This window comes from Aptenodytes patagonicus, chromosome 19, assembly GCF_965638725.1.
Source record: "Aptenodytes patagonicus chromosome 19, bAptPat1.pri.cur, whole genome shotgun sequence".
Taxonomy (NCBI): domain Eukaryota; kingdom Metazoa; phylum Chordata; class Aves; order Sphenisciformes; family Spheniscidae; genus Aptenodytes; species Aptenodytes patagonicus.
Window position 1 is genome coordinate 1,521,465 of NC_134967.1, and position 12,953 is coordinate 1,534,417.

Below are 12,953 nucleotides of genomic sequence, written 5' to 3' on the forward strand. Positions count from 1 at the left end.
CTTCCATCAGATATTTCCGTTTCTGTCTGCCAAAAAAAAAAATCTGATAGTGCTGCATGACCGTTGTTGTGACTGCGAAATGCTAATCTTTGTTTGCAGGGACAAAAAAAAAACCCCTCATAACTGTTCGTAAAAGAGGTAGCCGACTCGGATGTGCGTCCCAGGGTTGGCTGGGTTCATGTAAGCCGCTAGCGTTTGCGTTCACGGTGATACAGGGCAGCACTCCCAAGTGCTGTTAACGGGGGAATTCAAAGGACACTGCTCTTGCTCTCTCTGAGATGACCGGTCGGTCTGAGGACCTGTTGCTCTGGATTTGTCAGCCTGTGCCTAAACCGGGTTAACATTCAGACCTTGAAGCCCTCTGGGTGAACCTTCTGAGCCAGCGGTTTCTGGAAACCGGTGGAGTGAGGTTTTTTCCCAACTCTAAAAATGTGTCATGGTGCTACCAGATGTGGGTAAATGAAAGGGACCATTAAAGCTCTTCCGAACGACTGAAGCACCGAGTGTCACACACCTCAATCTGCCCAGCCTTAATTAACGATGCGTCTGGTTTTCCTCTGCAAAAGTAACACGTAAGCGAAAGTTCCCCTTCTCCTCGCTCGGCTCGGCGGTTTGTATTTCGCTATTCTTGAAATTTTCAGAAAACATGGTGCTCTAGTTCGGGAGGCGTAAGGACTTGTTACAAATTACTAAAAATTGAAATTTCTATGGCTGCCTTTTAAAATCCAGGCTATTTCTCCGAGTGTTGGTATCTGCCTTTGGTTGCAGTGTCCTATCACATCGCTGGTTCAGCATTTGATGGATTAATATAGACCACTGTCTTTTTATTTGCCGTATTTTCTATAGAAAACTGCTTTTTTTTTTTTTTCAGGACTTCCTGGAAATGAAACTGTGGAAAAGAAGTTAAATCAATCAATTACTTGTATTTAGTTGCTGGGGGGAGTATAATGGTGGCTATTATGCGCGCCGAGCAGTGTTAAAGCATTTGAATGTGTCGCATCTTTTATACCCTGTTTTGCAGTCCTTTCAGAGCTGTGAAGCTGAGGTTGTTTATTTAAATATATCCTTTGAATTTGGTGAAGTTTGGATAAGAAACAAAGGAGAAACACTAGGTTGTGATTGGGTTTGGGAATTTTTTTTTTTTTAAGAGTAACGTTTAAAATAGGGGGTTTTTTAGTTTATTCTTTCATAAGCAAGCGATAGATGTGTGCTGGCATCAGTAGCATCTAGGGCCACACTCTGCTATGGATTAAATTAAAGGAAAAGCTGAGATTGGCCTTGTTCCGTATTTATGTAATGCTGCGCTAGGTCAATATGCTGGATCTTAAATAAAATCCAGTATCTAGAGAAGATCAGAAAGATCCCTTCACTGTACCAGCCATGGGGGGGGGGGGGGGTGTCTGTTAATCTTTTTCTATTTTTATTTTACTCAGGTCATTTCACTGCTCTGGCACTTGTTGTTCTTTCAACCTGAGCTACTTCATAACACAAATTAATTTCCTTACAAAGTAGAGAAATGGGACTCTTTCTGTAAATGAGGTTTTACGCAGCCAGGTTCCAGCTTGCAATCTTACTGCTTGCTTTGTAATGTCCTGTAGTTTAAATTAAAAAAAAAAAAAACCCCACACCCTACTTACAGCGTTTTGGGCTTTTAATTATGCAGAAGATTAATTTTAATGCTCTGATGTCATTAGGCTGGACAGCACACATTAGCCAATACATTGGCTTTGGCAACAGAGAAACAAATATTTCTCAAGTCACGTAAAAGATCACGTGAAACTCTGATTGCTTTCCTTGAAGTACTGAGCTTTTAATAGTAAAATACTCTCCAAGTCAATTTTTTGTGCTTTACCTCTTCTTTAACGATGTTTAACTGTATTGCATTTCTCTGCCAACCTTTTTTTGAGCAATAATTTTCCAATTCTTCCTTGGAGAGAGGGAGAGAGATTTAAATACCGTAATCTGAAGGTGACTGCTAATTCAGGCGTCCGTCTAGGCTGAATGAGGAGTTGCATGTTTCTGCCATATGCTGGAAAATACAGATGCTGAACTTCAGGAGCAAGGAGAAGGGGCTGTATTATTATGTTTATTTTCTTGGACTAGAGGCCAGGAGTCTTTTTTTTTTTTTTTTTTTAATGATCTCTGGAGATACGATAGAAATTGGGATAAGGGAGACTTCTCAAACACGTGGTGGTAAGCGTGCGCTCTGTGACTTTTAACAGTATTTCTTTGGGGTTTTCAGCAGAAGTGTGTACTTACTAGAGAGCAGTTTGGTTGGCCACAGATCATACCGCTTTATTGCCTTTAATGGTAGCTGATCTGATCTGACTGGGAGACTACTCAGACCCAATAATATAATTGCTGCAGCACTTGCTCCTGGGTGTCCTTTTCATAGCTATAATCTGGCCCGCCTAAAAATGCGGGGGTTTCTGAGTGAGACGTTAATCCACCTCCTCCCTGACGTGGCGGGGCACTACTGTTGAGACTTGCAGGTGTATCCCATATTTTGCGATGGAGGCAACAGCTTTTCAGGGATGAATGAAATTATTTGCTTGTTCCTCAAGCGCTTTACAGAACACACCTTCTACCTAACAGTCAGAGAAACAATACTTTTATTTTTTGCTCCATCAAGCTCTGTATAGAGAGAGGAACGAGTATGTTCAGACCACAGAGGCTTTCCCTTAAACATCTTTGTTCTCCAGCAGTTCTTTTTCACGGCTCAAGAACATGAATTTTTCCGTGTTTGCAGGAAGAGACCGGAGCTGAGCAGAGCTGACCCTTTTGGGATCCAGGGGAACCTCTACTCTTTCTTTTCCACTGGCGTTAGGTCTCTGCCAGATTTCCAAGGCCAGAGGATGTCTACAGGAGCACCTGTGTTGTATTCTTCTTATTTTGCAGAAATTGGAGTATGTTTGGTTTTCCTTTTTATTATACACTGTATTCTATCTACTCTTAAGTTGTATTAGCCTGCATAATGAAGATAGCAATTTTAGTGGTTCGATCTCAATGTCTGATAGCAGCTGGTTCATCCGTAGCCTGCTCATCGGCATCATTGGTCTTGCTTATAATCCCCTACGAAATGGGGAAGATTTGGTGGGTTTCGGAGCGTTAAACCACTGAGAACTGCAGTTTTTTATCCTGCAAGCAGGATGTTGTACCTGGGGGTGTGGTTTCTTGCTGCTGACTGTGTTTCGGTTCTGAGCATTGGCCAAAATGTGGGGTTAGAGGAGGCACGTTCACCCTATTGTGAGTGTGCAGGCAGCGGATCTCATTCCTGCCTGCTCAGGAACGATTATCTTGAGGTTTTCAGGAGGGGCAGAGCTGTTATCTGCAAAGGGCAAGAGCACGCAGCTTTTAAAATAATTAGTTCCTACTCATCTTCATTACAAGGAAGAAAAATACAGATATTATCAAGAGAGGAACTCGGCGCTCAGCCCGCGATCCTTACTAAAAACATTGCTCCAGTTAAAAGTCATCAACGACACACAGTTGCTTTTGTAATTAAATTCTGCTTTTTCTCTAGTAGCTTTGCTGGCTGCAGTGAGGGACCAGCACTTCTCGGGGAACAAAACAGGAAAAATTTTGTTGGTGGAGTGGAATTTCTAAAGAAGGCGGCGCTACCAAGGGCTTGAAGCCTTTAGGACATGCTCTGAATGGCCGCCTTTGATGTAATCTTTCTATCATGGCTATTACGAGAAGCAAAGAGGAAAATAAGAGATTGATGTCTGTCCCAGGCAGAACTCCTAGGAACATAGGAAGCCAAAAGAGCTCAATACGCACTGAATTCAAAGGGCTGTTTCTTGCAGAACTAATTTATGAGTCGTATTTCAATATAAAGAAGCCCAACTGACTGCGAGTCCCTGGGTTTCTTAGCTGTGGAGGCTGTAACAAGCAACTTGGGGCAGTAATTGGAAATATCTTGGAGAAATATCTCCAGCACCCAAAGGCAGAGAGCCGGAAACATAAATCAGGCATCGCCTTTTTCTTGATTTGCTGCCATAGCCCACTGGAATATATTTTCTTTCCCATGAGCTGTAAGGCGATGGTGAGTCTTTGCTTTGGTTTTTAATGGCACGTTGGCTAAAAAATAAAAATATAAGAGCTGGTATTAATTTATGCTTAGCAGTTGGCACCCACATCGGAGAGGAGACTGCCTTCTCTGTCTCGCTTGATGGGTTGTGGACTTGCTGGGGTGGGTATCTCCTGCAGAAAGACGTTCCGCTGAAGAACATGATGTAGCTGGAGAAATGGGTCTGCTGAGCAGATTTCTCCAGTGGTGATGTTATCGCCAGTAACGATGTCCAGGATAGGCTGGAAAGAAGGACTTTGTTACTCTTTCCAGTCCTACGGCAGCTAGAGGATTTAATTCGGTTGAGCTTTGTGATGGAATTGTGCTTGTGTTATAATTGAAATTATAAAAGAAAAGGGGAATATCTTAAAAAAAGAAAGAAAGAAAAGAGCAGAAGTAATAAAGTAGGTAATACTTAGCAAGGACATAAAAAGGAGATCTGACCTCTAAATGTAGATCAGTATTTTCACTCCTGTTCTCTCTCTCATTTTCGTAAGCAGCAGTAAGCAGCAAAGAGCTCAGCAGTATGCTGGGTCTGCTGGTGTCCCTCCTCCAACGGAAAGAAATTACCACCTAACACGTCAAAGCGGGCTGAAAACAAGCTCTGGAAATGTGTGAACGCAGGCAAAAATGAACCTCCCTTTGAGAACGAGTTTGATTATTGGTGTGCATGCAAAATGCTTAATTGGGGGGGGGACAGGAAAATTGAGAGAAAGACCAGAAGTGTCCGGAGGCCTCCGTTGCCGAGAGCCAAACTACACACATTACGTTTTGGTTTCCCTACGGCTCACGGGGTGCCTCACAGCTGAAACTCCGTTTTCAGATAGCACCAGATAGCGCCGTTGTCCTGGCTGGGTTTTGGGTTTGGGAGGGTTGGCACCTAAACTCGCTTTAATTTTCTCAGCATACATTAGCATAAATTCTCCTATTGAGTCAGTTCCTGTAGCAGAAATGAGAACTCAACAGAAAAAAAAGTAATCTGATGTCTGCTATTTTAAGAGGGGAAAAATTGAGCAATGTCTCTGGAGATCTCGCCGGCCTACCCCAGGCAGCTCCGAGATACAGTCGGGTGTTAGCACGGAGTTACAGGCTGCAAAGCTACAGGGCTTAAGCGAAGGCTGCTGCCGTGTCTTGGGATTAAAGGCAAGCGGCCGGCCAAGCATCCTCCTGCAGGGAAGCCCCAAGGCAGGAAAAGGATCTGCACGATTAAAACAAGGCAAAAGCTGCGAGACTCATTCGGGAGGCTCGGCAGGATCACATCCTTTATATAGCTTTCTTCTACCAAAAAAAGGTGAAAAAAATGTATCACTGAGAAGCAATAACGTTAGCATCCTGACAGCTGAGGAAGGAAACATCCCAAACCTTTGCCAACCCCAAATCCATGACCTTGAATTTATTTCTGTGCGTTTAAAAATGAAACGTTATTTTACATCATGGATGTTTTCCATAGCATACTTTGAGCTTGAGTGGAGTGAAATTCTGTAAAATTAAAAACTTTGGGGTTAATCAGTTAAATTACTTGGCTGTGGCTGTATCTAGGTCGTTACTGTGCAGACGTGACCCGCTCCTTGAAGAAATCCCCCAGAAGTGTGGAAGTGGCATCGCCAAACAAGAAGGCATCGTATTGTGGCAGCGGGGCTTGATGTCTGGCCTTAAAACCATGGGTTGACTTTAGAAAAGCACTAAATTTTCACTAAGTTTTAGCAGATTTTGTGGTGGAGGGAACTGTGGAGCCTCACTTTGTTAAATCACAGAAATTACCACCTGTGTGGACACCTGGTCCTTACCCAACCCCGATTTCACCCAAAGACGGAGAGAATAACTCGGCTATTCTTGCGAGGGTACAGTGAACTTCTGCGAGCAGTAATAAAAGACAATCCCCGGTTGTGTAAGGCAAAGCCATTTTGCAATCCGTGCCTTCTTGGCCGTTTCTCTACTCTCCTTTGAGCCCCAGGAAATTCAGGGTTGCTGCTGGGGCTCTGCCCTGCTCTTAAAACTTAAAGTTTCTCCATAGGGTGCTGCGGTGGATGGGATGTGCGGGACTCGGGGGTCTGGAGACCTGGGTGATATTTCCAGCTCCTCCATGAACCATCAGTTCTGTGAATGACCAGATGATGTTTGAATATTTGAATTAGATGACTTTTTTTTTTTTTAAATTAACCTTTGCTTTTGTAGTGTTTAGCATGAAGATAAAACCCTTTTATCAGCGACAATAGCTCCTGTTGCGCTTTGGGTTGGGGCCAGCGTGCCGACTGTAGTGATTTCCGCCGCCCGCAGTGTTTCTGCAAGTCCATAGTCGCCCTCCAAACAGGGAAACACTGTCAAGAAGCCGCTGAGGCTCCTACATATCTTTTGGGGCAGTGGGAACGCAGCAAATCCAGTTTCCTCTTTGCCCATAGGAACAAAGTAGGCCATTATTAACACTCTTTTCATTTATCTGTAGTTGAAGAGCCTTTCAAAATTGTTTTTTGTGGTGATAAAATAAGTGCACGCTGTGTTTTTCCACGGTATCTGCTAGAAACCAAAGGCTCGAGCTGGAAATCTGTTTGCAGTAAACTTCACTCACGAAATCAATTCTGTTTACGCTCTGTGTTAAATATGCGTATGTGCTCACTATCAGAAGTTAAGCTGCTAGCACTTGCAACAAATTATGAACATATTGGATTAATGGTTTTGTCTCCTTAATATATTGTGTGGTTTCTTTTACCCTTCGGGGGGGGGTGTGTGTGTGTGATTAGAGTAAATCACTGCTGATCTTAGAAATATTACGTGGTGTTTTCTTTGAATCAGTTGGCCAGGAAAATTAATGAATGGTGGAGTTGTTAACCTGCTTTTAAATTAAAATACAAATCCAGCTCAGGAGAGCCAGTAGTGCCACAAGGTTGAAGGAGTTGTCCTTTTGGATGAGATACTGGAATTTTTAGCCTGTTTATGGTTATGGTCCAGATGATGGTTAATTCTTATAATATTCCTTGAGAAAAATATGTTGAGAGCAACCTTCACTCCTAGCCAATACTTGATCTTTCAAAAAAAAATCAGTTTCTGAAGGTTTTCTTTTGCCCTGCATGATCCTTATACTGTTGGTAATAAACTCCCCGCTATCACAAGTACCATTTTGAGCTTGAATGAGCAACTTGTAAAACAATTACCATGTTTTAATGTCACACTAACGACTGTGTTATTACCACATTGAAACAAAAAGCGGTTCTATCAAGCTGAACCCTCTGCAAGGCTGCGACTGCTCCATTTTCCTGTACGTAAAACCAGCACGCGAGAGGGAAGCGCATCGCCCACGGCCATATTTGCTCCGTGTAATTTAGTGTTGTAATAGGTGTACGCTTATATTGCAGCCCAAACAGCTGTAACTGCACCAAAGACGTGGAAGAAACCAAAAGACCGGACCCAAGCCACTGAGGAGGCGATGGAGGCAGAAACAGAGGTAAGAGAGAAGCACAGTCTTCCTTTATCCAAATTTAATGATGATGTTGCTCTCTTGAAACTGTATTTTAGAGGCATTGCTTCCCAGTTGTCTCGCAATGATCCAGGGCAGACTTTTTGGGGGGAAACTCTGATATTCCCCAGCATCCTTTAGATAACCGGTTTTAGTCTGTTCCCTGTTGAAGGTCTTCAGGCTTTCTTCGTTCTTGCTTAATTTAACGACCCCCAACATACAAGAATATGTAACTGCTGTCCTTCCAGTGAAGGATGAGATAAAAGTGGGTTTGAATCCCTTAGCACTGCCCCGTTTTGGGTCCCCGAGGCCACTGTGGTGACATTTGGCAGGTTCTTCTGCTGCACAGTGATGTCATTGTGATGTCACGGCCAAAGGTTAGTTTTCCTGATGACCATCTGATGGAGAAGCTGGGAAAGGAAAACACTGAAGTTACCAGGCAAAATCACCTCGACAGTAATTAGATGAATACCGAAAATCTCCCTTGCTGCTGTTCTGGTAGGGGTATTGCAGGAGGAACCTCTTTGTTTAATATCCTGGGTAAACTTGGGGTTAGAATAGATCACAGAGGGGTTAAAGAGTAAAAATGTAAAAATTCAGACTGCCCCGTGCATATATAAAAACTGATGTCGGCCAGATGTGACGCAGAGAAGCATTGCTGCTTCACTCCAAATTTTTCTTCAGTTATTATTCATCTGCTATTTCTTCCACAACTTTCCCTTACCGCCAACATCGTTGAACCCTTCCCCTCTAAAAGCATGTTTTTGCAGAGTGAATCTTGAGTCTAGTGGACGGTATTTCACCCGTTGTGTAAGCAAGCATTCGCGGTTTCTCCACCGAAGCGGCAGATAGGCTCATTTACGTGTTATGAATGGTATAGAAGTGCTCTCCCCTCTGTTTGTGGGGAAATAGATGCTCAAAATGCTCACGTGCAAGGTATCACGCTGCGACAGCTGGTCTGTGCGCAATGGGGAAGCTGATGATTGGGTAATCCAAGGAAATTAAAAGCATCCCTGTGCTCGTTTCCAAGCCAGAGAGCGAAGGATGTCGCTGGGCTGCGCGAGTAAGTTTATACTCTGTACGCTTTCTTCGTCCTTTATTGGAGGAGTCTTGTCTCCTGGACCACTTGGCGTTTTCACCAATGCTAATTTTTCAGAGTATTCCCTTGAAAGATCTGCAAAAAGCATTTTAGGATGCGGTGTCCTCAGGTAGGGAGGCGAAAGGATCAAGGGCTTCTTCCAGAGCACCCTCGATTCAGTCTTTGCTTTGTTTAACGCTTAGACGTGTTGGGGTTTCTCCCAGGAGAAACGCGTTCCTAACGCCTCCTCTGTCTGAATGCAGAATAAGCCCGTGTCCGTGGAGAGCTCTAGAATTAACAGCCAGGGATACTGTTAATGCTTTTTCCTGAAACTGAGATGCTGAAATTGTGGCGGTATGTCACATTACCTTCTTCATGGGGATCTGCTCCAATTAGCAGCCTACGTTTAAAGGACGGATCCCCCCAAAACGAGCGCGGCGTGCCCTTTAAGGTGGCTGGTGAGCTGCAGGAGAGGAGAAAAGCGAAGTTGTCTTTCCAGGCTGGGATTGCTCATGGCTGTCACGCTATAGGGCTTAACAGTTCCTTCCACCCGATCCCAATAGCTCCTGGGGGTTTCATGGGCAACGCTAAGTCTTTCCAGTTGCACTGTTAGTTATCGGTGGGTCATCTCCGGGAACGAACCAATAAATCATCCGGTTGTTCTGTGTGGTGTTCCGTATCGCTGTTTAAGATGCGTACGTATTCCTGCTACGCACAAAAACGCTGTATGAATAAATGAAGAGCCGTTTTGCGTGCTTCGAATTTTGGCAGGGTGTTTTTAACGTAACCTCTGTCTTTCCATCTGTGCTTCAGCCTAAAGTAGAAGAGGAACTTTCAGGTGACAAAGTACTTGAATCTGAACAGGAGAAAATGAGCCATGGGTTTCAACTGGAGAGAGACCCCTCTGAACTTAAAAAAGCGAAACCTGTGGAAGAAAACGGAGAGCAGGAAGCAGAACCTGTGCGGAACGGTGCAGAGAGCGTTTCAGAGGGAGAAGGAACCGATGCAAACTCAGGCTTCACAGAGAGCTCCAGCGAAGGGCCAGTGTACCAGTATAAACCAGGTAAATCCTGTTTCAGACTCTTGTATGCTTGCTTGGTTTTCTGCCTCCCTCCTTCAAGGGCTGCTAACGCTCCGTGCATCCTCCCCGCGGAAGGAAGGGTGTTTCCAGTGGGGCTGGAAGGGGGTACAGTGTTTCACCGTGTCCGACTCTGCCGGGATCCCCTAACCAGCAGGCTCAGAGAGACCTGGGGGAGCACGAGGGGAAAATTGTTTTTCTCTCGCCAGTGGCAATGAAGAGAAGAGAAAATCCCTGATTCCTTGAATTTATTGCACATGTGGACGTTGGCTGCAGCACAGTGGAAGTGGCGGCGAATTGGTTCCCGTGTGATCGACAGCTGAGAACGATCCAAGAAATTCCATATACGCAGACATACTTCTTAAATAAGAGAATTGAAAGTTCTGATTGGGTACTAAATGCGAGTATGTGTGTTTATATAGATTTAATTTCCTGGCTAAACAGTTGCATAGATCTTCAGGTTTCTAGAAGAGTAAGGAAAAGAAAAGGAACAGTTTGTGGTTTTCAATCCCAGGCTCTGCTATTGAACTGTGAGCGTGCAGTTCTTTTGATACAAGTGTGGGCTCACAGGATGTGGTCCTTTCGTTGCTGGTTAGCACTGGATATAGTCTACCTAAGGGGTGTGTTTTGTTATTAAGATATTTAATTTGTAGACCTGAACCTCTTAATTCACCTCATTAAGAGAGACCTTGAGACCGACTCTTCGGTTGCTACCAATTTTTAAGCCATTTCTTATTCAGGTGAAGCTCCCTCAAAATAAATCAGTCATTTTCTTAAGGGCTCAGAAATCAAAGAGTATAAAACAAAATAAGGAAGGACCGTGAGAGCCTGGACAAGGTACCGGGAAGGAGCACCACCGTTAAGTGATTACACTGTGGTTGTTATTTCAGTGCTGCTTTGTTCTGACAAAGACCCGAGTTACTTTTCTCTTATTAATTTGGTAGTATCGTATCGTTAGGAGAAGCCGTAGAGGCCTCTTGATAGTTTACCACACACTTCTGATAGCTTACCAGTTCATTAGGTAAGCACATCTTGAAGTTAATCCATAATTCATCAGCTGTCTCTCCAAAACACTTGATGCAGTCGGAACAATCCTGGTCGGATCTGGACGTCCTTTTGCTCAGCTGGAGGGGTTGGATCGATCCCTTGGAAAGCAACAACGCATCGGACTTGTCTGCTGTAAAGCAGACCTGGCCACTTGGTGCAGTAATCCTCGATTTCAGCTCTGCTCTTTCTAAAACTGGGGATTTTGCCTTTCGGTCCACCACAGGAGGAATTGTGTGTTTGATCCCGGTCTCTCCCCTCGTTGGGGATCCAGAAAGCCTGCCTGTGACGCTGCCCAGCTGCTTTTCACGTTAAAACAGCTTGTTAAGATCTTTCCAGGGGAAGGAAACTGTACATATAAACTGTTTCTTGTTGCTGTCGGTACTTTTCCATGATAAATGGAGGGTGGTGTGGCACGGTGGATAGGCAGCTGGCTGGGAATTCTGGCTGGGACACAGCCAGCCAGCCAAAATGTTTTCAGCACCCTTTTATCCCAAAGCTCTGTAGAAATAAAACTGCACAAAGAGCTAAAAATTGTAATTACTTTTGTGTATTTTCATTCCCGGTTATTAAAACCCATCACTTGAAGTAAGTTCTTGTTTGTGGCCTCTGCAGGGATGAGGATGGTGAGAACCCAGAGACCTAAAGCTGGTGATCAGGGACTAAAATAAACAATAGAAAACCTTCACAGTGAACCTGAACGGCTGGGTATAAATGCAAAGCAACGCCGTTTGGCATCGGTGAAATACAAAGGCAGCATCTCGTACAGATGTTTTCCTTCAGATAAAAACGTGCTGCCCGCTGAGGGGCCTGACTAGTCAACCTGGCTGCTGAGCAAGTCCATGTTTTCTTTCCTAACTTCAAACAAACTGGGCGGCCGGCAAAGAAAATCCTGTCTCTAGGCTACCAGATGCTAATTTTCCTTGCACTGAAATGGCTGTAGGTTTACATTTTCATTTGCATCAGGCAAGGTCCTCTACGCTGCAGTTCTCCTGCCCAGAAAACCCTCTGAAAAAATGGGTGAAAAGTTGTAATTCTTAGAGCGCGGCCTGTGGTTGTGTGTTTCCTTTTGGCTCCCACCGTTATCTCCAGCATGGGTTGTTAAAGGCTCGGTGTTTTCACATTTTCATAGGATATGTTTGTTCTGCGTGGCGCTCTCCTTGGCTCTGCATTTATCGCTCCCTTTTACACAAAACCAGCCGCTTTAACTTTGGCATTTTCACCCAGAAACTGGGAATCGTCCCCATTTCATCATTCCGCACGAGACAGTGAAAGTCAGAGTTAAAATGAGATGACATGGGTTAAAACTGGAATTAGTGATTAGTTCCGTGTGTGGTTGCTGCTGGAATTGGCTATATGCTCCCCATTGTTTATGTTCCTTTAATGCGATGTCTATTCCTCTCCTTGCTGCCTTCAAAATTAAAATGAAGTCAAATGAAAATTTCCCAAGCGGCTGCAGCAATCTCTTCCCTTTGGATTTACTGGAAACGCGTCTCGGAGAGCGGAGGTTTTTGTTCCCTATGAATCTCAGGCACCTTCTCTCCTTATAGAGCAGTGGAAGCCCCTGGACCCGGAGGGGAAGAAGCAGTACGACCGGGAATTCTTACTGGATTTCCAGTTCATGCCTGCCTGTATCCAAAAGCCGGAGGGGCTGCCTCCCATAAGCGATGTGGTTCTCGACAAGGTGAGAGGAGAGCCGATAAAACAGGTGCGTGCAATTTTTTTTTTTAATATAAACAAAGATCCCTAATGCATGCTTTATTCCTTGACCGTTTCGATGCAGACTTTTGTCGGGAAGGGGAAATATTTGGCTGGTGTCGTATCACAAAGTTCTTCAGATAGAGGCATTGGTGCCTAATGAATGGGCACAGATGACTTAAAAACTGAAGCATTTTTAATAGTCTCTATCTGGATTAAGTTATACCGGGTTGTTATTAAAATTTAAAATGATATAACCATGAAGAACTAAGGATATAAGCAAAGCAAGACTGAACAGAGAGGCAGTGTCTTTTATTAGATCAATTCTGCGGTTAGAAAGCATAGGCAAGCTTTTGGGCAAACTCTTTTTGGTTTGAAACAGTTGTGTCAGTATTTATGAGCTGATCTAATGAAAGATCTTTAAAACCTTGACTCTTGAAGTTTTGTGATTTCTATCCAGCCTTATTACAGATGTGATTTTCTCTGCTGTATGTCTGCGCTTATTGAAATCCTTGTTATTTCTGAAGAGCTGACA

The 12,953-nt window shown here is 44.0% G+C and overlaps 1 protein-coding gene across 18 annotated transcripts in view; it reads left to right on the forward strand.

The window, feature by feature from the left end:
• Positions 1–12,953, forward strand: part of EIF4G3 (eukaryotic translation initiation factor 4 gamma 3) — a 151,765-nt gene that overhangs the window by 104,230 nt on the left and 34,582 nt on the right. For all 18 annotated transcript variants that reach the window (XR_012996857.1, XM_076356315.1, XM_076356316.1 and 15 more), the window contains 3 exons: positions 7,420–7,508; positions 9,412–9,661; positions 12,271–12,428. Coding sequence is in view for 17 of the 18 variants with exons in the window: in XM_076356315.1 (XP_076212430.1) it covers positions 7,420–7,508; positions 9,412–9,661; positions 12,271–12,428 (497 nt within the window). In the remaining variant the exon portion in view is untranslated. The remainder of the gene's footprint in view (positions 1–7,419; positions 7,509–9,411; positions 9,662–12,270; positions 12,429–12,953) is intronic.